Consider the following 25,919-nt stretch of genomic DNA (forward strand, 5'->3'; position numbering starts at 1 on the left):
AAGCTCTCCAACTAAAAAGTTGCAAGGCATCATCTTTATTCAACCCCTTAATTGTATATATATCATTCACACCGCATCTTCTCAACAAATGGCTATCTCTACTAGTTACAATGATTCTACTCCCAAGACCAAACCAATCATGCGTCCCAACTAATGCTTTTAGTTGTTCATCTCCATCCACATCATCGAGGACAATCAAAACCTTTTTATTATGTAGTATAGTCCCTATAACATTGATTCCCTCATAAAAATTCCATATATCTATTTCGCTTTCCACGAGGATCGTAGATAGAAGCTGCTTTTGTAAAAAAACTAGACCTTGATTTTTAGTTTTTTCTTTAACATTTGCAATAAAGTTGCTAGCTTCAAAATTACCAGAAATTCTTTTATAAATTTCTTTTGCAAGAGTTGTTTTGCCCATTCCAACCATCCCGCAAATCCCAACAAAGCGAACATCACCCAGCCCTTCTCCTAAATATAAATCCAACACTTCACACGGGAGTCTATTCCAACAAGTTCCTGGCAAACACTCGGGAATTCACGATTCAACTCACTAAATATCTTTATGAGGGATTTAATGGATAACTATTGAGTCATGCCTGTAAAGAAGAGAGCAGAACAATAATTTTGTTGAGATAAAGTCACATTTAGAGACAAAACATTCAACATAAGTACAATCTTAGCTATGTTCACTAGTAAAAAAATCTTTTAAAAGTGTAAAATAAGACATCTTGGACATTCTAACTTGCTTATCATAACAATTCTTCAGGAAACTAAAACTATAAAAAGGAGGCAGGCTTTATAGATTCGACAAGTCATTTGTAGAATGTGGATTAACCAATTTTGTGTCTATGTTTGTCCATATTGGGTGATTTAGTAAGTGACTACCATGTGGTTCTTCAACCAAAGTCCAATTTGAGCTTATAATTTCCTAATTTAGCAAAGGCATTTGCAAAAGTCCCCTTCTGATGACTTATCTCATTAGGATCTACATAGTGGAAAACTGGCAAAACTACCAACCCCATCTTCTCCATGCACTCAACAATCTTTGCTAGTTCAATCAAGCACCACCTTGAAGAGGCATAGTCTTTTGAGAGAATAACAATAGCAACTCTTGATTCTTCTATTGCTTTCAAGAGTTCTGAAGTATTGATTGCTCCCTGCTTGAGTTTTTCATCAACCCTAAAAGTGGATATGCCTTTTTGTTTCAAACCAGCATATAGATTGTCTATAAAATAAGTGTTCTCCCCTTTGAAACTGAGAAACACATCGTGTGCCCACCTAGGGGTAGAAGAAGAAGATGGTACTGATGAAGTAAAAGCCATGAGAGAAATAGATGAGCTTGAACAGTGAGCGCGTTTAGTTTACAGACAGAAAATTGTGGGTATGACTGAAGAAAGCTTGTTGAAAACTTGAAATAACACTGGGCAGTGGAGTGGACTGTAGCTAAGTAAGACAAATTAAGGTTTCGGCATTCATGAATCATGAGTCAACAATTCATTTTCTATGTGCAAGTGGCCCTCCTCATCTTCTAGGTATCTTCCTCGCCCAACAACTACGTAAATTTAAAAGTAAATTGTTAAACTATATTATTTGGTTTATAATGGGGGACAAGCATATAGAATTTCTGTGCATTGCATGTGGTGGGTTTGTGAGAGTGAGAAGATGCATGGTATTGTTGGGGTTCCTGTACGACTCTTTTTTTTTGGGCTAAATGAACGACTCTTTATTGAAAGAGTGTATATCTTTTTGTCCTAACTAGGTACTAGGCTACTTTAATTTACATAAAAAAAAATTAGGATACTTTAATAAATTAATATCAATAATGATCATTCACATTATTAAAATAAGATATTATTTATTGTTTAAATCTAATTTAGCTGCCAAGAATTTTGTAGTTTGATTAGTTGGTACTTGATAGTATTTTCAATATAGTAATATCCTTGATTCAAATCCCCTCTCTCTCAAATATAAAATTATCAAAAACTCTCATCCCATAATACTATATACTTTTGTCAAAGCAACTCTCTATTAGTACACATCCTCTATGTTTTTTTTTTAAACACTCTTCACGCAGTGGCAGCTCAAGACCTAGCGAAAGGACCCTGTTTATTAAAAAAAAAAAATTACAATGTTCTACTTACTTTATAAAAAAAGCACTACTCCATTATAAAAAGGCCAAAAATTATAGAGTAATGCAATAGATATACAACTTTTATTACATAGTGTTTACAAATTTTTTTTTGAGAGAGTATTTACTTATGGCTTCCATTCTTTATGATAGCTCTTTATCATCAGACCAAGACACCAATCAGTATTTGGTGTAGGCTGGAATTGAACCCTAGATCTCTTATTTAACCATAAGAAATTTTACCAATTGAGCTAACTAGAACCCACTAATGTTTACAAATTGATGTGTCACAATCACAATAAAAAAAAAAAATCAAATAGTTATTTTTTAGGTGGTTGAAATCTACCAATCACATTAATTGTCACATCAATTTGTATGCTTTATACAATAAATTTTTTTTATGTATCTTTGGCATGTTTTATAAATATATGATTATAGACACAATTTGTGCACTATTTTTTTCATACCTCCAAAAAATCTCTAAAATATTAGACTAATAGAAACTTAAGCCAATTGAAAACCATAATTTAAATGAAAAAAAAAAAAAACATTTTGAAATTTCAATTTTTGTAAACTAATATTTTACATGGTAGATTACTAGATTGTTAATGTTAGCAACCTAATCTCTCACATAGCCATATACCAAACAATCTCCAAGAAAGCCACTATAAACTTACCAAACAATCCCCTCTTTCCGCGTTGTAGAAAGGCAACCTTTTTTTTTTTTTTTTTTTCTTGGGAGAAACAAGATGAGTGACTTTTAGATGAACAAATTAAGCTTGTTTGATGGTTTGAAAAGCATAAATGCTTTGAAAGAGTGAATGTCTTTTTGTCCTAACTAGGTATCTCGTTGTGTGTGTGTGTGTGTATATATATGGGGACAATAGGATACTTTAATAATGATCATTCACATTATTCCAATAAAATAGTGCTTACTATTTATAGCGTAAATCTAATTCAACGACCAAGAATCTAGTAGTTTAATTTCTTGGTACTTGATAGTGTTTCTAATAGTGACATCCACGATTCAAATCCCCATTCCCTCAATTAAAACACAGAGGATGTATATTAATAGAGATCTTTTGATTCAAAAGATCTCTTCCTATAATACCAGCAACTTTTTCCAAAGCAACTCTCTATTAATACACATCCTCTATGTTTTTTCTTTTAAAAACTCTTCAATTCATGTAGTCGCAGCTCAAGGCCTAACTTAACCTAAGGCCCCTGTTAATTTTAAGAAAAAAAAATGCTCAACTCACGTTATAAAAAAGCACCACTTCGTTATAAAAAGACCCAAAATTAAAGTAATGCTATGTTATGTATATACAACTTTTATTACATAAAGTTTACAGACTGATGTGTCACCAATAAAAAAATTAAATTAAATTTCATTTATTAAGCCATTAAAGTTGTATGCTTTACACAATAAATTTTTAAATATCTTTAGCATTTTCCATAAATACATGACTATAAATGGTGGGAGGGGGGGGGGGGTGGAGGAGTTTCAACCTATGGCGTCCGCTTCTAATGATAGCTCTTTATCATCAGGCCAAGACACCAATCAATTTTTGATGTAGGTGGGGATTAAACTCCAGATCTCTTATTTAACCATTAGGGACTTTACCAGTTGAGCTAGCTAGAACTCACAAATGACTATAAATGGTTAAAAAAGGATTGTGCACTATTTTTCTTACCTCTAAAAAGATCTATAAATTATTTGGAAAGAAATATTTTAAGACTTTAATTTTTGTAAACCAATATTTTACATGGTTGATTGTTGACGTTAGCAACCTAGTCTCCTACATGGCCATATACCAAATAATCTCTATCTCGTTTATAACACCAAAATAAAAATTTATAAAGATTAAATATATATATATATATTGTCAATTAGAAATGAAGCTAAAAATCCAATAAACAAATTAGAGGAGGAGAAGTTGGGGAGGTTGTTTTAGTGATCAAGGAATAAGCCACTATAAACTTACTAAGCTTTGCTATATTGTATCATGTACCAAGTAATTCCCCTTTCCACTTTGTGAGAAAGGTGGTCAAGATGAGTGATTTTTAGGTGAACAAATTAAGCTTGTTTGACGCACAGTTATGAAAAGCATAAATGGTGATGTGGAAGGCATTTTATGCTTAATTAGGTGAAAAGAGGATGACAAATGCTACCATTGGAGAAGCGACTATAAAGTTAAGCCTATTGTATATATTTCAAATTTACATAGTGGAGCTATTTTCCTTAAGGTTGTTAGTTAAGCCCCTGACAGTGGTTTTTACTTTGGAATGGTTATTCCATTGGTTTCCCTAGGTAACTAAATTATGTATTCATCTATTTATTTTTTTACGCAATACTGTGTATGATAATATCTATCAAGTCTAGAACATAATTAGAATAATTAACTATTTGGCCTAAAATACTAGGATGGAATACAAAGGTGCTATAGCGGGATGATGATGACAAATGCAATAACGGATTGGGTGCTTGTCCTTGCCCCTACAGACACTTCTGTTGCATCCTCACAAAAAAAATATGGAATTAAGCATTCTTCTATCTTTTTTGGATAATTCATTATTTTTTATTGTTCCAAACAGAAACACTTAGAACACTGAGACACTTCAGTTAGTCCACTACAGCAAAGGCATTTGCCCTGACCTATACATTAAAAGATCATCTCCATTTGAAAACAGTGGTACATCATCCCAACCCAGTTTTACATAGAGATATGAGCCTTCAGACTAAACTACAGCATCAGATTGGTGTTAATCTTACCCAACATCTTCTTTTAAAAAATAAGACCAATTACAAACCCAGTTACTAGCAAAACTTCTAAGCAGAAGCCATGAATGATGGAATGTGGTACACTCTAGTTATAACAGATAACTCTATTTAGGTTAGGATAGAGTTGTAGTTACTCCTTTTGAACATCATTCTAAACTTAACATCCTTTCTCATTCTCTTCACTTTGATTTCCTCTGTTTTGACCTTTCCATGAATTCTTGAGTTTCTCTGAGACCATACGTGATAGACATTAGCCCACCAAACCACTCTGCACAAGAAAGTTCTGAGGCTCTTTCCTTTGATACTCAGCTACCCAAATGAGTGCCTATTGGACCCAAGCACCTGTCTATCATATATCATGATAACATACACACGTCTGCCCACGTATCCTATGTACTTTCTAAGAAGTGTACTCAGCTGAAATTTCATCAGACAATGTCATAAAACCGAACCCCCTATGACACATTTTTCTTTCATCCTGAAGCAAAATGCATCATGATATTAGTTATGCCAATAACATATGGGCAACACCCAAAAAGGATCTGATAAATACTAATATATAACACAGAATATGCAATTACAGTACAAAATGAGTTTACATGATGTGCAAATAGCAACATGAAAAACCAAGCAATCAATTAGAATTAGTACCAAGAAAAGCCTCTGAGAAATTACTAATTTTCAATTCTTCTACCTGGATGAATTTGGCAGAATATCTCATCTGTTTCCAATTGGTGTTACCTCTAAGTGTTCATCATGTGTTCATTTTCCCTCTTGTAGTCATATCTGAACATCTTAATTTCAGCATTGCGCAATATTGAATTTTTGCTATATAGATAAGTTGGTAAAAGTATCGCTCTACAAGCAAGCCCATTTTAAAAACTTGAACAAATCCAAGCTGGTTTAACAATACATCTTATCACATGCTATATAGCATGGTTGAAGCATTTAGAAAGAAGTTGTCAAGAAAAACAATGCAGTAATATTTTCATCAACTAGACATCCACACATTCTCAATTAAACTACATATAAATCAGCTACTTTTTACCTTAGGAAGATACACGTCCAAAACATAGCCAAACTGACTGAAATGCAACTGCACATTATCAATTGTAGATTCAATTGGAATACATCCTATGAAAGCCTCTTTCTCCACTTAGCAGCTGAACTTGTCAAAGGCTTAACAGCAGAGTCATCAGCAGAAGCAGAACACCATTTCTGCACAGTCATCAGCAAATCCTCTTTACGTCCAGAAGATAATGGTCAATTCACAGGCATCTGACCGGTTACATGAGCGTGATCTGCAGGAGAGCAGAGTCAACAGCAATATGCACACCCCCCACCCCCAATAAAAAACAATTTTAAAAATTGACAACTTGAGAGCCAATATACTAGCATAGCATTGTAAATATTTTCTAATGTACAATAAGGATATCCATAATGACTGTAAGCAGAACTATTCGATGTCCTGTGAAATGGAGAACCAAACCAAAATTAAGGAATAATATGGGCTCATTTAAATCTTGAGGATACATTTTCCAGTGCAGGTTGAGATGCAGAGAATAGTATAAATCATGCACATGAGATCTATCAACAAAATTCCATATTGGGACATTGTCCCATAAAAGTGTTTGTGAACACTAGCATTGGACCCAATATCACACAGATCATATACACAAGCAGTATGCTTCTCTCAGTTGTTACTTCCAATGACCACTTAAAATGATGTAAAGGGCTGGCAATCACATATTCTAATTTAAATTTCTTTTCCGTCAGTGCCAATCTAATTCAACTATAACCAACAAACAACAATGGTCTCGAACCTCTTAAGCTGTCTATTACAATGTTTATCCAAAAGAATAGAAAATATATACATTTTGGCAACGTTAATCTATCAATTATTGAAGAGTGAATACCCATTTTGTGGTAAAATTTCCAGTATTTATAAAATGAGGAAGTGCTATTATGAGTGAAAGGATGGAAAAGTCATTACTCACCAAATCACAAAGAGAATTAGAAATAAATGAGATATTCTATTTAAATTTAAGATAGAAGGAAGAGCACAGCAGTATTGAAGGCAACTGTGCAAGTAGTTGAGAGGTTATTCTAAAACTTGTTTTCCCATATCTTTAAGAATGGTATTAGTGGGGTTGTCTCAGTCTTTCAAGGTGAAATTGCTTATTAGAGCTTCTTGTTCTACTGGGTCATGCCTCATAAATCGTAATTAGAGTTTTGCATTTTTCTTTCACAATTATCAATCATCAATTAACGAATGAGACCCCAATTAACAGATAAAGAGGCCACACAATCCTTTATTTGCTTGCTTACACTACATATCACCTAGCTGTTTAAAGAGTAAGCCCAAACTTCTTCACTATCAAGGTTGGTCAATTTCTAGGAATTGAATCCTGGGTTCTAGGAATGATGCTTTTGTACTATTAGGTAGTCTAGCCCTATCTTGATTTTGTTTATATATTTCAAGGGATCATGAATTCATACTTATAGTATAATCATGGTTCTGATGATAAAATGCCAAACTCCCTTCCATTGTGAACTTGAAATACCTAGATTCAAAATGCCCCTTTTTAAAATCTAGAATCACAATGAGAAATTTCATACATAAGCACTAAAAAGCAACAACCTTACCTGCTTCTCATGACCTACAGACCTACAACTTCAGCCAAGCCAAAGAGCACATCACTTCATTATTGTGTAATGTACCAGCTATATAACCTACGAATATTGTCTCAAACTTAACTACAAGCCAAAACTGATTATCAAATTACAAAACCAACATGATAGATTGTAGCTTACCTGCTGAACTAGAGCCACTGTAGGGGCGAGGATGATGCATATGCTCTTTTGGGGCTTCCTTATCAAGTGACCTAGCTTTTGTATAAGTAGTACAGCAATGTGGTCGTCCCACAATCTGTCCCCAAATAAACAGCAATATTCTCCTCCAAAGCTTTCTGGCATAGCTCCAACTGGTACCTTCGGAAAGCATATATACAAAACAACATAAACCACAATAAGGTCCTATTTTCTTCGAAAAATACGTTTTATTTAAAGGAAAGAAATTGCCAGCAAAGCCAAACACAACTGGCTTGCTAGAGCTACGCTTATGTGTTCTGAAAAGTTTCTAAGAAAATTATAGGATTAGAAATATATATATATATATATATGTGTGTGTGTGTGTGTGTGTGTGTTTTGAAGGGAAACCAAAAAATTAAGAACTCAAGAAATAAGTCAGGACAGGAACTGCTATTTCAACCCATATGATTCAAAAGCTTTTTACCCTTTTCACATTATTTGTCCTCAAGTTTCCTTGTAGCCAAACAGAAATAGCCCCAAACCTAGTTCCACTCTCCATCATCATCAGCATCAACCCCACAGACACTCAAAGACAGTGTAGTGGTCGTTGTAGTAAGCACCAAACCCTATGCTCTGGCGGTAGTACGAACATCTCTGCCATCCGGCATTGTAACCTCTTTATCTGCTATTGGTTTCTAATGGACAAATAAAATGATGAGAAGTTTCTAATTCCAAATTGTCCAGAATCGTATCTAGATGCTTGTACACTAGAAAAGAAAACAAATTTAACTAATAAACAAATAAAATAAAAGTTCATTGAGAGAACATCAATAAAGACTATTCTGATAAGCAATAACTCAAATAATGATATTTAATTGACAGAAGATAATCCGTCAACTACAATATTATAAGGAAAGATAATCCACACACAAACACACCAGGAGTTCTAGACAAAACTTCATTTTTAAAATCAAATTGTCTAAATGAAATAAATAAATAAAAATTGTAATTAAGTTTCTTATATTGGGATCCAAAAAAAAAAAAACACAACAGGAGCCTAAATGGGAAACCAAAAGGCAAATTTCCAAAGCTTCTTACAACTGAGAAAAAAAAAAATTCATTGACTCCATTTTTAGATTTCAAAAGGATTAATGTGGTGAAGAAAATCAAAATCACATGTCTTTTTTTTTCTTTTCAAAAGGGTCCAAATATTCTACTTTTGATTTGATTACACAACAACAATGGAGTGGGGATGCATTTATTCATTTGTATTCTGCTATGCAAAATATTGTAGCAAATACTATAGATAGAACAACAAAAGTGCTGATTTTACCCTTTGGCATAATTGAACAAAAATGATGAACACACAATCAATTGCAAACTAGACCCATAAGAAAGAGAAAAAGGTGACTTACAAATAAATCAAAGAGAAAAAAAAGTTGCTCCACCGTGCAGATTCATCAAAGTTGCCACTTTCACTGGGATTCCTCTTTCCTCACTCACAATCAGAGTCACCTTGTCCTTGTATGCATGAATTCCCAATCCAATTTTCAATTAGATTAGGGTGCTCTGTCCACTTTGGGTGTGGTGGTTCATCATCACGGCTTTCCTTAATTTTGGCATCTTTCTCTGAATCACCCAAATCATCATCCTCATAATAAGGAGAGATAGTGCAGCTGCTAGACCCAGGCTTAGTTTGATTGAGATCTTCAATGTCTTGCTCGAATATCAAATGGGCTCCGCATTTCGTAACCTCCCAGCCTGGACCGTCAGTTACAAATGTAACCTCAATTTGGGTGAATTCATTAGCATCCAATTCTTCTTTCCAGCGACAGCGTGTAAAGGGAAAATATTGGAGCCAAAGATGATACGATTCAATCTTACCAAATTCCTCCGATAAAGAAAGCGGATATCCAAAATATGTATATCCGTTGACTTTAACCAAACAAAGCTCTTGTGTATATATCCGATGATGCTGGCGGAATATATAAACAGCGCACAATGCGATTCCCAAAAATTTGCTACTTAATAATAAATGTGAAGGCACTTGCAGATTCACTGAAGCCCCCACATTTTGGTGCCTAAACCAATTCGGAATTTCACTTCCAGGAATTGTGAGATATGATAACCTATTCGGGTTATAGCCTCTCTGAAACAATCAAATCATGATGTTTAGAACTTCACTCACATGCAAGAGAGAAAGAGAGAGAGGGAGAGAGAGAGAGAGACAGACAGACCTTAATGATACGAATCATACGATGTCTTAGAAATGTTGAGAATAGGTCACGTTTGCCTTGATTATAAATCAATTTGACGCAATTGACAAGATTCATATTCGGCCCAAAATCATATTCTGGACTAAATGATAATGTTTCCAGTGAGGTGCACCCTCTTGCATCGATTACATACATATTTAATGGAAGCTTGGGCAACATTTGAAGTTGAGTGCAACCACCCAAATAAAGGTCTTCCAAATTAGATAGTTGAATGATACTTTCAGGAAGGCAAACAAAATTGTTTCCTTTTAGATTTAATTTTTTTAAAGATGACAAGGACCCAATAACATCAGGAATCATTCGAATATTGCAATAACTTAAATCTAGTTTCGTCAAAGACCATAAGCCTTGTAAAGAACACTCTAACATGCCCATGGGATTAGGACTTCTTTTTCGTTGCTTTAAAGGAAAACTCAGGAGCTTATTGAATGATTTAGATGATAGCCCCAAACATCCACGAAGAGATAGTGTTTTGAGATTTTTTAAGTGAACAACAGATAAAGGAAGCCCTGTTATAGCAGTTCCACTCAGGTCTAGCTCCTCTAGGCCTTCGATATTACCCAAATTCTCTGGTATTGTATCAAGTTTTGAGCAGCTAGATAAAGTGAGAATTTTTAGAGACTTCAAACAACAACAGCCATTTGAAAGACTTGAAAGGTTTTTGCATTCTCTTAGATCCAATTTTATAAGGCCCGTTAAATGCTCCATTGATAATGGTAGATCTTTTATAGCTGTCTCACTCAAACAAAGTTTCGACAAACGTGACATATTTCCTACAATTTCTGGAAACTTCTTCAGTCTTGAACAACCACCAAAATCGAAAATTTCAAGTGCTTCCAAGCTGATCTTGTGAGGAAGGATTTCGAGACATTTGCAACCATTTAGATCCAATCGAATAAGCTGTTTGAGATGTCCAAGAGATGTGGGAATCTTATATAGTCTTGTACAACGTCGAAGAATCAATTGCTTAAGCTTTGGGGCTCTACTAAGGTCCGGGATCTCAATCAAGTATTGAGAGTCACTTAGATCCATAAGTTTTAACGCACCTAAAATCTGTTATAAACCAAAAAAATTATTAGATAAAGTCTAGTATTAATGAAAAGGAAGTACAAACAAATTTTCTTGAGTGAAAATCTTACCTTAATTCCTTTCCACAATTGTATGATGCGACTACAATGCATTCTGAGTTCAACAAGTTTGTTTGGATGAAAAATAGTTGGCATGAATTTAAAAGGATATCCATACCATTCTATAATGCGTAACTCATCAGAAAGATAACTAAGATCTTTTGGAAGTTGCACATTACCTCTAATGAGGCCATGTTGAGGTTGCACAAAATTAATTTTAAGCAATCGCAATTTTTTCATCTTTGAAAAGACTTCATAATTTAAGTGTTCCTCTTTTTGAATAGAAATGTTTAGCATTATGCCTTCAACTACCTCCGTTCCCTAATAATCAAGAACAATGAAATTAGAATAATTGATAAATGCTTAGAAGAATTTGTAAACTTACAGGATTAAATTTGTCAACTTACAGTATTTTTCTGCAATACATGAAGGACATCCTTATAAATCCACAACCTACTTCGTTCCCCTGGCTCTTTAGGGGACTCACGACGAATAATTTCTTGACCTAGTTTTTGAAGTAAATCATGCATCCACAAAATTCCATTTTCTTCAATGGTTATAAGAGATTTATCCATGAGGACACGAATATTGCAGTCTGGATGGTAACCGAAACTTTCTAGTATATCTCTTATGAAATCTTTTTTCTTTCCTTTGAAGAAACATGCAATATCTAAAAATAGTTCTTTTTCTGTATCCATTAGCCCATCAAAACTTATTTGAAGTATTTTCATAATATTTCCATCAAGTTCTATTTTTAGTTTATCTAGGGCACTTTTCCATTCATCCATTGTTTTATCGAACAATGAATTACCTAAAACATTAAGAGCTAAAGGAAGGCCGTTAGCACATTTCACAAAATCCTTAGACAATTTTGCATAATTTTCTTCAGGTTGTGGATTCTTGAAAGCTCTCCTACTAAAAAGCTCCAAAGCTTCATCATCATTCAACCCCTTAATTGTATATACATCATCCACTCCGTGTCTTCTCAACAAATGCCTATCTCTACTTGTTACAATAATTCTACTCCCAAGACCAAACCAATCATGTTTCCCTGCTAATGCTTCTAGTGGTTCTTCTCCGTCTACATCATCAAGAACTATAAGAACCTTTTTGTTGCATAGTCTATTCCCTATAGCACTGATTCCTTCACTAACATCCCATATATTTATTTCACTTTCCATGAGGATCTTAGAAAGAAGTTGTTTTTGTAAAGAAACTAGATATTGATTATTAGTTTCTTCTCTAACATTAGCAATAAAGCAAGTAGCTTCAAAATTGCTAGATATTCTTTTAAAAATTTCTTGTGCAATAGTTGTTTTACCCATTCCACCCATCCCGCAAATCCCTACAAAGCGAACACCACCAAGCCCTTCATCTAAATATAAATTTAACATTTCATTCACGCGAGATTCTATTCCAACAAGGTCCTTGAAAACAATATTTTGGGATATAAGATTCAATTCACCAAGTATCTTTTTAAGGATTTCTTGGATAACTATTGATTCATGCCTGCAAAGAAGTTAGCAAAACAAAAATTTCATGGTAGAATAATTGTATATAATATATGAAAGTGGGAGCTCAATCAATAATTTAAATAAGATTCTAATGGCACTTCAATTCTTTACCAAGTTTCCTTCTAACTACCTTATAATTTAATGTTATGTTCCTGTAGACTATAAATACACTATAATTATGCTAAGTATCCTTCTTAGTATACTCTAATTTTGCATCATCTATTTTTATATTCAAATTCATGCATTTAAATATGAATAGTTTGGCTTTCAAAAAAAAAAAAAGAATAGTTTGCATTCAAATTTATTATGAGTGTGTAAAGTCGGTTACTTCTTAGGTAGCAACGATTAGGACCTTAACCTAATTCAATGGACCCTAATGCAAGAGTAAGTAAAAATAAGTGGTTTGGTTTAATTAGCATACACTATTAATGATGGTTATTATATATATATATATATATATAGACACTGTGTTGGTTTCATTGATCAAAAAAAAAAAAAAAAAACCTACTCTTCGTAAGTAACTAGTTAATCATAAGTTTTTCATCAAAAAAAAGTTAATCATAAGTTAGAGTAACCTAAAAGCTAAGTCCCTAAAAAAAATGTCAAGTCTTTAATTGAATTTCATGCTGGGTAATTGAGTAATTTCACTAGTAGACCTTATTAACCAATCAAATGAAGACACACTTGACACCAAAATATCATGCATAGTTCACACATGTGCTCCTCTTAAGGGTAAAATCAGCCAGGTGGTGGGCCATGCAGAGGCCTACGAAGACCATTTTAATTTCTCGTCTCACAAAAGAACTACATGGAAGAAACACACTCTCCATTTTCCAAGCTCTCTCCCTCTAAGTTCTCCTCGAATTAAGACTCAAACTAGAGTGATTCTAGTACATTTCTCTCAAAGAACCGAGCATAGGGGTAGGGGAAAATCCAAGTTTTTCACTCAGTAATCCATGTAAGCTTAATATAATAGTTAGAATTAGCTTGATGCGTGGGAAATCTCTTTTAGAAACTATTTTTCAATTGGATATTATTGGGAATTAAAGTAGTTATGTGAAACTGCATGTGGGTAGAAAGTTTTAACTTTTAAGGACCCAGCTTTGCATGTGTACAAGATTGAAGGAAACAAGAGTTTAAATGATGGGTTTTTGCTAAATGAAACTTATATGATGTTCTTACTAATTAGGTGGATTAGGGTTCTTACTAATTTATTCATTGCATGTGATTATACAATTAAGCAAAATTATAGTTAGTAATTAATGCGGTGTTGATCACTAAATTTTAATTATATGCCATACTGATTAAAATGCTTAATTGGCTGCCTATTAATATATTTTAACGTGTCTAGTACAAGTATAAAAAACATGTCTAGTACAAGTATAAAAATTCCCACATGAAAATAAGACCATTTGTAATTATTTTATTTGTAAATGTGTTAAAATTGTCACTGTGACAGATTCAAACACAACATGAAAAAGTTTGATTAAATCCTATTCGGTGAATTTCGATGCTAGGGGTAGTCCCTATAAAAGCTAATATACATATGGTTTTAATGGAATTGGTCTCACAGTAATTGGATGAGTATAAAAATGATAGTGCAACTTCTAAGTTGACTGCAACTCTGTCAAGGTGGATTTGAGTACGCTGCTTTGTATGATTTTTGGGAAATCATAGTTATATTCCTTTGCTCTGAAAATGTTAATAGACATTTATAGGAGTCGCTCTGTAAATTTTCATGAAAATTAGATGTGATTTGATAGCCTATTGAAATCTTGCAAATGAAGTATATGCTGCTGGAATAGGTAGTTAAAAGGAAATGTACACCTAACTTTGGGATTTTATTCCTAAAGGCTAAAGCTATGGTTTTGGGTAATTATAGGGACTCCTACGAACCTAGTTAGGGTAAAGAATGAAAATCTATGGGAGTTCATAGCTAAGTTATGAAATGAATACCTATTATAGGCTAGAATGGTACTAAGTAACGGAATTTCCATCCTTTGATCTAGGGACAGGTCAAGACCAGTACCTGCAAAGCTTTGAGACTTCAAGATACTGCTCCAAGGTAAGGGAATGTGCCATGATCGTTTAATAGCCCATGTTTTGTAATTGTATTTACTAATGAGAAATGAATCAAAAACTTCTGTACCACTTTCTTTGTACCCACTCCATGTATCACAAATCAAATCTGCCGTGTGTCTATTAATTCCTAAATTTAAGTTTGTGTTTCACTTTCCTTAAATAAAAGATTAAAAAATAAAAACCTTCTCATCCCTACCAGGGCCACCACCACCACTAAGCTCCTCCACCTCCACTGGCAAGAGACCACAACAACCCCAACCTCATAGTCACCGCCACAACCCCAATCAAAAGGCTAAATTTAGTGCAAAATTCGAAACCCAAGAAGTACAGCAAATCAAAAGGCTAAATTTAGGATTCCGTACTTCTTGGGTTTTGAATTTTGCACTAAATTTAGCCTTTTGATTGTTGTATTTTTAATAATAAAAAAAAAAAACACGTTAAACACCTTTAAATTCAACAAAGTAAAACCCGTCTTCCTCTACCCCTTTCCCTTAACTTTTTAAGCAAAACAAATACCATTACCCCCAGAAACCCCAAAGCCAAAACCGACCCAAATTTGCTACCAATCGATCCCACTTTATGATTCAATATTTTCTGTGGCATTAAGGTTTTGTTGGTTGGAAGTTTGAATGAAAATCATATTTTAATTTGTTGAATGGACCCATTTGGCCTTTTTCATGGACATTCCACAGTGCCTGTGAGATTGGGGTGGTGGTCTCTAGTTATTGACGGTGGAGGAAGTTGTGGTGGTGGGGGAATAACAAGGGTTTTTTTTCTTGATCTTTTATTTTGGTGAAACAAAAACTTAAATTTAGGAATTAATAGACACATGACAGATTTTGATTTGTGGTACATGGAGTGGTATGGAGAAAGTGGTATAGAAAATTTTGATTCATGAGGAATATTCATGTTTTAGTAAAGTTATTCAAAGGTTGTATGTTAATACACGAGAATAGAAAAAAATGTGTTTAATAACAAAGCTTCGTGTTTATGCTTATGTTTGAATGAAATTATACCGATTTTATTAAAAACTATACAAACTGTTTTATAGTGAGTTATGAAAGGTAAATCATGTGCATATGAAAGATGTTCTAAAACCTCTTTTGAAAGTAAAGAATTTTCAAGAAATGAGAATTATGGAAATATGTATCCAGTCATTGTAAAATTGTACTTGGCATAGGTTAGGGAGAACTTCATATAGATGAAAAATGTACCCAGATATTTGTACTTGGGGAGTACTTGACATAGAGTCATATGACAATTGTACCCGGATGTTTGTAGCTGGGGAGTACCTGGCACAGAGTCACATGAACCATACCTAGATGGTTATACCTGGGAAGTACCTGGCACAGGGTCACATGAACCATACCTAGATGTTTATACCTAGCACAGAGTCAAATGGCTAGCCTTAAGGGTCAGGTAATGTAGTTTAAGAAATGATTTAGATGATCCAATACTTATTACATCCAGTAGTTTTTCAGTATGTTTGACACTCTTGGCTGTTTCAACTTCAGATTCACGAGTTTCACATTTTATGTTCAGTTATGAGATTTGCACAGGCATTTTCAGTGTATGGGAGTTATGATTCTCATGAACGGTTTATGAAACCCAAGTTATATGTTTAAAGATAATGATTTCCAAAACTTATGATTTCATGATATATATGCTTATGAGTTATGTTTCTCAAAGGAGACTTAGAGCATGCTATGAAGCTTATGATTCATGTTTTCATAATGAAGTTGATGAAATGTTATAATTCAAGAAAGTTTATATTATATTTTATGCAAATTCATGAAACCATTTTACCATGAACCTGGTTTGTAAGCGAGTCATATCCGCTTGTGCAAATTATTTTGTTTATCATGCATTTCATGCATGTTATTAGATGCTCATGCCATACATCCCCTATTGAGCAAGTGGAACACTCACCCTTCAACATTTTCAGTTAGCAAGTACCCTTTTGCAGCTCAGATTAGAGGCTTAGTACATAACTGCAATTAGCTATGTGGTAGAACAAGTTTAGTTCTGTAATGTAATTCTGTTGTGCAGTTTATTGTGAGGTTGTACCAAACATTTCAGGTTGTAATGATACTTATGATGGATGATACTTATGATGGTATTAGTCTTTCACTGTTATGCATTTTGGAGTTCATGTAAACTATGGAGATGCAACAGTATGAATGTGATTCCATGATATTGGTTATGATGTTATCACTTCCTATAGTTGGACTATGTTGTCCATATTGTGAGATTGGCAAATAAAATTATAGCAATGTGTTAAAAGGAAAAGAAAAATTTTCATACTCAAGTTAGTTGGTTCGTATTAATATTAGGCGTAGGGTTGGTATAAGCATGCCAGTCCGAATAAATCCATGGTTTGGATTTGGGTCATGACAATATATGTATCTAATTGTGGATGTTCTTAATTTTATGCAAGAGTTTTAAGCTAGTGTAGTATAAAAAAAAGGAGACCAAATATTCAAAATACAATCTTAGCTTCATGCAATACAAAAAATGGAATTCGAAAATCTTATAATATAGCATAGTAATTGAGGTTTGATTTGTTTAGCACATCATATAATCTAAGTGAGAACCATGTGTTTCTTTGTGGCTAACACAGTTTAATAAGTTGAGAGTGTTCTTAATTTTATTAAATCATTTTTTGTACATTTCTTGGATTTCTATGTCAGGCTCTTTTTTTAATTTTCTTTAATCTTCATAGCAAGAAAAAAGTTATAACAAATAGACCAATAGATGTACTTGTAGTTCCTGACGTTTTCAATGGAAACGTCAAGGATTCAAATCTCCCCTCTTTCAACAATCAAATTATTAAATACAATTGCAAATCATACCAATAGCCACTTAAACCGAAATTTACATCTTTCAAAACGCTTCTCATTTCTTTATTCCATTGACAACTACTCAGATTTTACAAGATTCTTGATTTTTAATAATTATTTATTAAATTCTTTGTTTAAACATTACCTTAATATGTTTTATTTATTTATTATTCTTTTTTTATTCTTTATCGATCTAACTCATTTTTTTTTTTTTTTTAATTTTCCCATTTATCTTTAAAATCAATAAATTTTCCTCTCTATATTTGAATATTCAGAAAATGAGCAAATGCCCCTAATCTGTGTCTTTTTTAAATTAAATTCAACAACATTTTTTCAAAAGGTTATTAGTCATACATCACAAGGAACATAAAAAGTAGAGGATTTTATTGTTATTTTCTTGACTTGGATTGTATACTTAATCATTGTGACTTCGTTGGATTTAAGTAAAAAAAGTAAAGGATTATGAGTATTTTCTTATTTTTCAAACATAGAGAAAAGAATTGGTTGGTTTCAAAGATAAGAGAGGGAATTGTGAACTATCCCAAACATAAATAGAGGGGGGAAAGGTAGTTCCAATAATTGATTTATAATGTAAACAGACCCAAATGAGGAAAAATAAATAAAGGAAAGAAAGATATATGTATTATACCTGTTAGGTCTTTAGTTGTTGGCTAATTTCATGACAAATATTTTTGTATTTTGTTTATTTTAACTTTCATGTTTTCTTGTATTTCGTGGGTTTTCATTTGTATTGGGTTGGTAAGGTGAAGTTCTCAAAGTGGAAAATGAAAGTAAATTGCTGAGGTATTTCGCTCTTACAAACTTCATCGCAAGAAGTGAACTTAAGGACAAATTAAAAGTTGACTTTGAAAATCGATTAACTAGTATTTGTCCCTCTCTCGTACAAACACTTTGAAAGAGCAAACTTTAAAGAATCTGAGACAATATATTCTATAATTTTTTTCTTTTCAATTTCAGCCTCTTAGCCTACCTATATATAATTATATATACTATCCCATTCCCCTGATTTTATGACTTGAATTTCTATTTGAAGAGCTAGAGAAAACCCATAAACCCCAGAGCTTAAACCTTCATCATTCTCTCTACCTTCATTTGGCTAATCACTTAAACTATTGGGTTTTAAATTGTACAATAATTAGCTTAAAACTGACATTAGCTATAAAACTTGGGTCTAAAATATAAATCACTGATTTCTCAATACCAAATATATGTAGATGATCGCTCTAAAGGAAAAGAGGAAGTTGGTCACTATTGATAATACCAAAAAAAAAAAAAAAAAAAANTTAAAAAGACAAATGTTACCTATCATGCACATGCCATCCAGATAAATGACCCACATCTTTCAAAGCAGCTTTCCATGCTTGCATATCTTCTGTGTTAACTTTGGTATCTTCCTCATGTTTAGCAAAGGCTTTAGCAAGAGTGCCTCTTTGGTTCCTAACGTCAGAGGGATCCACATGATAAAAGACAGGCAATACTGTCAATTTGGTCTTCTCCATGCATTCAACAATTTTTGCTAGTTCAATCAAGCACCACTTTGAAAAAGCATAGTTTGTTGAGAGAACGATGATAGCATACTTGGACTCTTCTATTGCTTTCAAGAGCTCTACAGAAATATACTTTCCTCGCTCAAGTTTTTCATCATCCCGGAAAGTGATAATACCCTTTTGTTTCAAAGCAGTATAAAGATGATCTGTGAAATTCATGCGGGTGTCAACACCGCAAAAACTGAGGAACACATCGTATTTCCATCGAGGGCAAGAAGAAAAAGAAGATGACGAAGAAGTTGAAGAGGGGGAGGAGGAAGTTGCTTGAGTGGCCATGGAAGCAATTGGTAACTTACTAGCTTGTTAAGCGATATGTAGCAGAAAGTGTTGCAGAATTAGAGAATGGGAGCAACAGTAAGAGACTTTAAGTTTCTCTACCAAGGCTTTGGTTGGTGATATATGCAATCGTTTCCCTGCTTTGCACGTCCTGAAAAAGTAGTCAAAACGAGTGAACTTCCAGGTGACTATCTATGAAATTTCCCACTTGCTTTTGTTTTGTCTATCAAGTTGGCCATTTTCACACCATAAAGTCTGGCTTTTTCGTTTTGTTCTGACCGTGCCGGACAAGTGAAGTTAGTGACAATTTACATTTGTCATTGTTTTTTGGACTTTCAAACCCAACTAAATTTGCTGTTTTTTTCACCTGGGCTCCACGACCTTTTGTTTCTTCTTTATTTTAATTTTACTATCAAACCAGCAACTTTTGAAGCTATTTTCACGTGGGTCCATTTGTGCAGACTTCCATGTGCTTGCACAGAAAAATACCTGTAAGCTATCCAAAATAAAAGAAAAAGAAAACACTTAAACATATGGAGGAACAGAAGGGCCACTTTCAAAATTGCACTCACTCAAAATATCACAATTTATCAAAATGGTCTACCGTGAGTCATGAAAAAAAGGGCGATAAGTTGACGTAAAAAATGGTGATCAATTAAGTTTCTTCCTTATCAACCACTTAAATATATTGTAAAATTAAGTATAAAATTGAATTTTTACTTATATTTATTTGAATGGATTACTTGTCAATACCAGTCACTCTCTAGGCTATTTTTGCTAAATTATACTCTTTAAAAAAAATAATAATAAAGGACAAAGTTTATTTGTAGCTAATGGCTACAACTCTTATTGAAAAAATTAGCATATTTATATATTTTGAAAGTCTATCTGTTGGAGTGTTTGTTCTTTATGTTCTTAACATGTATATTAAATTTTCCGTTAATCAGATATTATTTACTATTTAATCTATAAATTTATTTTTAATGCATAATTTTACATTACAAAAACTTAAAATTTAAATATTTTATTGATGATATAGCTATTGATTTTTAATCTTTTGAAAATTTTGCAAATATGAAAGATAAGAAAATGTTATCCAACAGCACATTAATCAAAATTTACATCTAATAAAAAAATAATTAGTAAAGTTAGTGCCGTTGGCAAACTTTGTCCTAAAATAAAAGGAAATTGTTAGCAAGATAAAACTATAAAGATAAAATGATATATGCACTTCTCTATTATTCAAGTGGCCATCCACTCTATAGCTACAATTTCTTCAATACAATAATACAGTAATGCTATTATGCCAATAAGTGAGGTGATCTTAGAGTGCTAATGCTATATCTAAGGTGTATTTGGCATTTTAAGGGGCAAAACGTGCTGCATCAGAAAATGGTAAAGGCAGGTATTGCAAATATTTTTGCAATACTGCTACAGTACAATTCCAAAAGTGGAATTGTACTGTAGCAAGTATTGTAAAAATAATAATAATAATTTACAAAAACATATAACTGACTTTCTCTCTCCTTTCTCTCATTTTCTCTGTTTTCTTCTCTCTATTCCGTCTCTCTTTCTCATCTGTTCTCTCCTCTCTTCACTGTGGTGGTTGTGGTTTTTTTTTTTTTTGCTGTGACCGGTTCTTAAAGGAAGAGGTGGGTATGGCTGAAGTGGGTTGTGGGTCGTGGTTGGGTCCGGTGTTTGGGTCGTTGGTTGTGGTTGGGTCCGGTGTTTGGGTGTGGCTGAAGTGGTTGAAATGGGTTGTTCGTCGTCAGAGATCGCCAGTGTTTGGGTTCGACGAGGTCATGGCGAGATCGGCGTGGGTCACGGTGATGGGTTTGGTGGAGATCGGCGTGGGTCACGGTGTGGGTCATCTCATGGTTGGGTTGTGGCTGAAGTGGGTTGTTGGTTGTCGGAGATCGCCAGTGTTTGGGTCCGGCGAGGTCATGGCGAGATCGGCGTGGATCACGGTGATGGGTTTGGTGGGTCACGGCATGGGTCACGGCGTGGTTGGCTGGTTCTTCTGAGTTTCCGATGGGTTATTTTTTTTTTTTGTAATATGGGTTTTGTTCCGATGGGTTTTTCTGGGTTGACATCGGCGTTTTCTGGGTATTTTTGACGGCTGGGTTTTTCTGGGTTGATCATTGGCTCCAACTGGTTTGATGGATTGTGTGTGTGTGTGTGTGTGTGTGTGGCTCTGTTTAAGGTTTGATGGTTTGTGTTTGTGTGTGGCTGTGTGTGTGTGTGTGGTTATGTGTGTGTGTGGTGATTGGTTTGGATAGGTTGATCGGTGTATATGGGTCTCTGTGTGTGTGGCTTTGTATGTTGAACTGGGGCTAAAGGTTGAGGGAGAAAGAGAGGAAAAAAAAAAGAATGTTGAAAAGCCCAGGAAAACAAAGTTACGGTTAGAAAAATAATAATAATAAAGAAAGATTAAAAAATAATATTTTAATAAAAATAGAGTTTTGGGATGTGGAGGTATTGTAAAATTGGATGGTATAATAGAATAGTGGGTTTTTAGAATTGTAAAATAGAATAGCATTAGTATTTTAATGCTCTTAGTAAGATAATACCTCAATCATAGAAAAGAAAACAAATTGGATTATAGTAAATAGAATTTTACTTATGCGTTGACGTAGTATTTCTATATATCTTCTTATGCTTCACTGTTTTTTCCTTTTTCTTTCTTCGTCTTCTTCTTCTTTTGTTTTCTTTGACTATCAGACCCAATTTTAGCGGCTTTTTCCCCACGCGAGCTCCATTTGTGCAGGCCTCTGTATGCTTAGGAAAATACTTGGAAGCTATCCAAAACTCCCCTCCCAAAAAAAAGAAAAGAAAAATGAAAACACGTAGAAGTGGAGGGTCACGTCCATACGATTTTTTCTTTTCTAGAAAAAAAAAAAAAATTGTATGAGGAACCTCATCCTCACGTGGCAGATGGGTCAAAACTCAAAAGTTCATTTTCTATCACCTATCAATTAATTTTTTATTAGAGTCGGTGGCCATCCCACTATCAATTTTTGCATAAAGTCTTTCTTCTTTATTTATTGTCACCAACTTTTGCTTTTTTCACGTGGACGTGAGCTCCATCTGTGCAAACCTTCGTATGTCTCCAGAAAGTACTTGGAAGCTATCCAAAACAAAATAAAAGGAAAACGAAAAATGTTAGGAAAATAGCTGGAAGGTAAGGGCACTTTGTACACGAAATCTAATGCAAAATGGACTCCCTCAGTATCATAATTCATTGAAGTCTGGGGATACTTTAATTGATCAATAATATCTTTATTTTTAATAAAATTAATAAAAATAATACAAATTTTATTTAAAAACTTTATTAATAAAATACTAGTTTAATAAGATAATAAATAAATATTAATTTTTTTTTTTGGTGATCGATAATTTGTAAGATTATGCTTCACAATTTTTTCCTTTTTTTGTCACTTTTTCTTCTGGACGAAATGGGTAACTAAACATAAAATTCTAACTATATAATTAGTTGTCAACGTTTTCAAACTATATTTTTTACTAGCATCTCGAGTTTCAAATGCTCGATTTTGGCACATAAATCGAGTCTTAAAGACTCGATTTTCATGGCCTAATCATATTTGATGTAGCATATTTTTTCACGTGGCGACCACATGAAAATCGAGTTTCTAATACTCGATTTCCAACTCTTATAAATATAAACAAATAAGAGAGGTACAAAATAGAGAAACAACCTAGAAAAAAAAAAAAAAAAAAAAAACCAGAAGGAGAAGATCAGATCGGACCACCGCGCGCGACCTAGAGGCCCAGGCCGCACGCCAACCCCGGCCGCACCTGGCTGGTGAGGCTTTCTCTCCCTCTGATCTGAGTTTTGATTAAGATTGATGTGTTTGAGATTTTTGAAATTTGTTTTTGGGTATTTCGGTACATGGACTTAGAATTTTTTTTAATTTTTTTTTTGTGTTAGAAATCGAGTCTAAGAAACTTGATTTTCATGTGATCGCCACGTGGAAAAATATGCCACATCAGATATGATTAGGCCATGAAAATCGAGTCTTTGAGACTCGATTTATAGGCCAAAATCGAGCCTTTAAAACTCGAGATGCTAGTAAAAAATATAGTTTGAAAACGTTAACAACTAATTATATAATTAGAATTTTATGTTTAGTTACCAATTTTGTCCCTTTCTTCTTCTTCTGTTTTCTTTGACCATCAAGCCTAACTTTAGCTGCTCTTTCCGTGTTGACTCCATATGTGTAGACCTCTATATGCATAAGAAAATACCTGGATGCTAAAAAAGAAGAAGAAGAAAACACTCAATTTTGTATGAGGAACCACATCCTCATCTTTCATTTTTTATTATTATAGAGTTTAGAAACTCTAATGCTTTTTTGAGTCTGTTTGTAAGGACTTAGGCCCTATTTGATTGGGGTATTTGAACAATAGTTTTTTAGTGTTTGAACACTAAAAACTATGAGCTATAAAAAAAAAATAAAAAAAAAAAAAACAAAAAAAAAACACATTTGGTAAGGGTGTTTTTTACTAAAGTGTTTGAGTTACATTGCTCATTTTAAGGTGTTTAAACATGAAATTTAGAAAACTCATCTTACCAATTTTCAGTTTTCAAATAACATTGCTCAATAGCACTTTTGTAAATATGTTAAAAACCATGAAGCCCACTTGATTAGACAAAACAGAAACTGACTTCTTTCTCCTCAAATAAAAAAATATTAAATGGTATTGTGCTTGTCATCCTTTTAAAAATAAACACACAATTATGTTTTTTTTTTTTTCACACACTGAAACATGTTATTTGAAATATAGTACTAAACACATTTTTTTACTTTATAAATATTGTAAACACGTGTTTCAGCAACACTTTTTAAACCATAGTTTTCACATCATTTTAAAAATTTGCAGACTCAATTTCAAGATTTATTAAAATAATTTATGTGAGTTGTTAAAAAAAGAAAAAGAAAAAAAGAAAAAAAGTTCATATAAAAAGTTGTGAACAGAAAGTCTCCACCCTATCATTTATAATCAACTACTTAAACATGTTATAAAATTGAGTATACAAGTGAATGTATTTTTGGATTAATACGAAGTAGCTTGTAGCTCCATAAATATGCATACACAATAAGATGCATAATATAATTTTGATATATATAATTTAAATACTATTAATAGTCATCTTTATATTTTATTAACTCTTTAAAAATTTTTATAAGAATATTATTAAGTATAAAATGTAAATTGTTCATGTTTATTTATTTATTTATTATTGTGAGACACTTTTTTTTATGATTCATTTATTCTAAAATTTTTAATTTTTATATTTAATAATACATTTTGGTAAATATTTATGACGTAGTCCTACTCACTTTTTTTTTTGTCTATCAAGTTGGTCATTTTCACCCCCCATAAGGTCTGGCTTTTTCGTTCATGTTTTGACCGTGCCGGACAAGTTAAGTTAGTGACATTTCACATTTCACATTTGTCAGTTTCACTTGTAGCTATTTTCACGTGGGCTCCAATTGTGCAGACTTCCATGTGCTTGCACAGGAAAACACCCGGAAGCTATCCAAAAAAAGAAAAGAAAAAGAAATTAAACACTTTAAACGTATGGAGGAGGAAGGCGACGGCCACTTTCGCAATTGCACTCACTCAAAATATCATAATTTATCAAAATGGAAAAAAAAGGGTGATAAGTTGATGCAAAAAATGGGGAACAAGTTTCTAACCTATGGACCACTTAAATATATTGTAAAATTGAGTATAAAATTGAATTTATACTTATATTTATTTGAATGGATTATTTGTGAATGCCAGTTCCTCTTTGGGTTATTTTTGTTAAATAATACTCTTTAAAAAAAAATAAAGGACAAAGTTTGTTTGTAACTAATAGCAACAGTTCCTACTAAAAAAATAACATGTTTATATATTTTGAAAATCTATTTGCTGGAGTGCCTGTTTTTTATATTTATAATATGCATATTAAATTTAATGTCAATTATATGTTATTTACTATTCGATTTATAAAATTATTTTTAATGCATAATTTTAGATTACAAAATTTTAAAATTTTAAAATTTAATTGATGATATAGCTATTGATCTTTATTCATCTGAAAATTTTGTAAACATGAAATATATAAAAAGAAAATGTAATTCAACCGCGCATTATTAAAAATTTACATCTAATAAAAGAATAATTAATGGAGGTAGAGCCTTTGGCAAATTTTGTCCTAAAATAAAAAGAAAATGGTTAGCCAAATAAAACTGTAAAGATGAAATGGTATATGTACTTTTCTATTAATAAAGTAGCCATCCACTCTTTAACTATAATTTCTTCAATACAATAATGCTGTAATGCTATTATGCTAATAAGTGAGGTGATCTTATAAGCACTGGGAAGAGGAGGGCCCCGGGCATACGGAATCTACCTTTTTTTTTTTTTTTTCTAAAAGAAAAAAAAATTGTATGAGGACGTGGAAGATGGGTCAAAAGTTGATTTTATATGACCCATCAAAT

General features: G+C 33.0%; 3 protein-coding genes across 5 annotated transcripts; all 3 read right to left on the reverse strand.

The window, feature by feature from the left end:
- Nucleotides 1-425: 425 nt before the first annotated feature.
- LOC112040849 (disease resistance-like protein DSC1) lies at nt 426-11,049 on the reverse strand. Of its 3 annotated transcripts, XM_065780989.1 has the most exons (7): nt 9,962-11,049; nt 9,140-9,873; nt 8,209-8,419; nt 7,728-7,904; nt 7,560-7,646; nt 5,962-6,214; nt 4,666-5,391 (listed from the first exon to the last, which is right to left on the reverse strand). In XM_065780989.1, the coding sequence occupies exons 1-2, from the start codon at nt 11,030-11,032 to the stop codon at nt 9,220-9,222; spliced, it is 1,725 nt and encodes a 574-aa protein (XP_065637061.1). In that variant the 5' UTR covers nt 11,033-11,049; the 3' UTR covers nt 4,666-5,391; nt 5,962-6,214; nt 7,560-7,646; nt 7,728-7,904; nt 8,209-8,419; nt 9,140-9,219. The 3 variants fall into 3 exon arrangements, with proteins under 3 accessions (XP_065637062.1, XP_065637061.1, XP_065637060.1); XM_065780990.1 differs by lacking the exons at nt 4,666-5,391; nt 7,560-7,646 and adding an exon at nt 426-599; XM_065780988.1 differs by lacking the exon at nt 7,560-7,646.
- Nucleotides 900-1,325, reverse strand: LOC112040794 (TMV resistance protein N-like). Its single transcript, XM_024073692.1, has one exon. The coding sequence runs from the start codon at nt 1,323-1,325 to the stop codon at nt 900-902; it is 426 nt and encodes a 141-aa protein (XP_023929460.1).
- Nucleotides 11,032-19,704, reverse strand: LOC112040795 (disease resistance protein RUN1). The gene is made up of 3 exons (XM_065780987.1): nt 18,887-19,704; nt 11,535-12,636; nt 11,032-11,448 (listed from the first exon to the last, which is right to left on the reverse strand). The coding sequence occupies exons 1-3, from the start codon at nt 19,405-19,407 to the stop codon at nt 11,047-11,049; spliced, it is 2,025 nt and encodes a 674-aa protein (XP_065637059.1). The 5' UTR covers nt 19,408-19,704; the 3' UTR covers nt 11,032-11,046.
- Between the last annotated feature and the right edge of the window lie 6,215 nt (nt 19,705-25,919).

The sequence above is a fragment of the Quercus suber genome, unplaced genomic scaffold, assembly GCF_002906115.3.
Source record: "Quercus suber isolate HL8 unplaced genomic scaffold, Cork oak 2.0 scaffold_253, whole genome shotgun sequence".
NCBI classification, from domain to species: Eukaryota; Viridiplantae; Streptophyta; class Magnoliopsida; order Fagales; family Fagaceae; genus Quercus; species Quercus suber.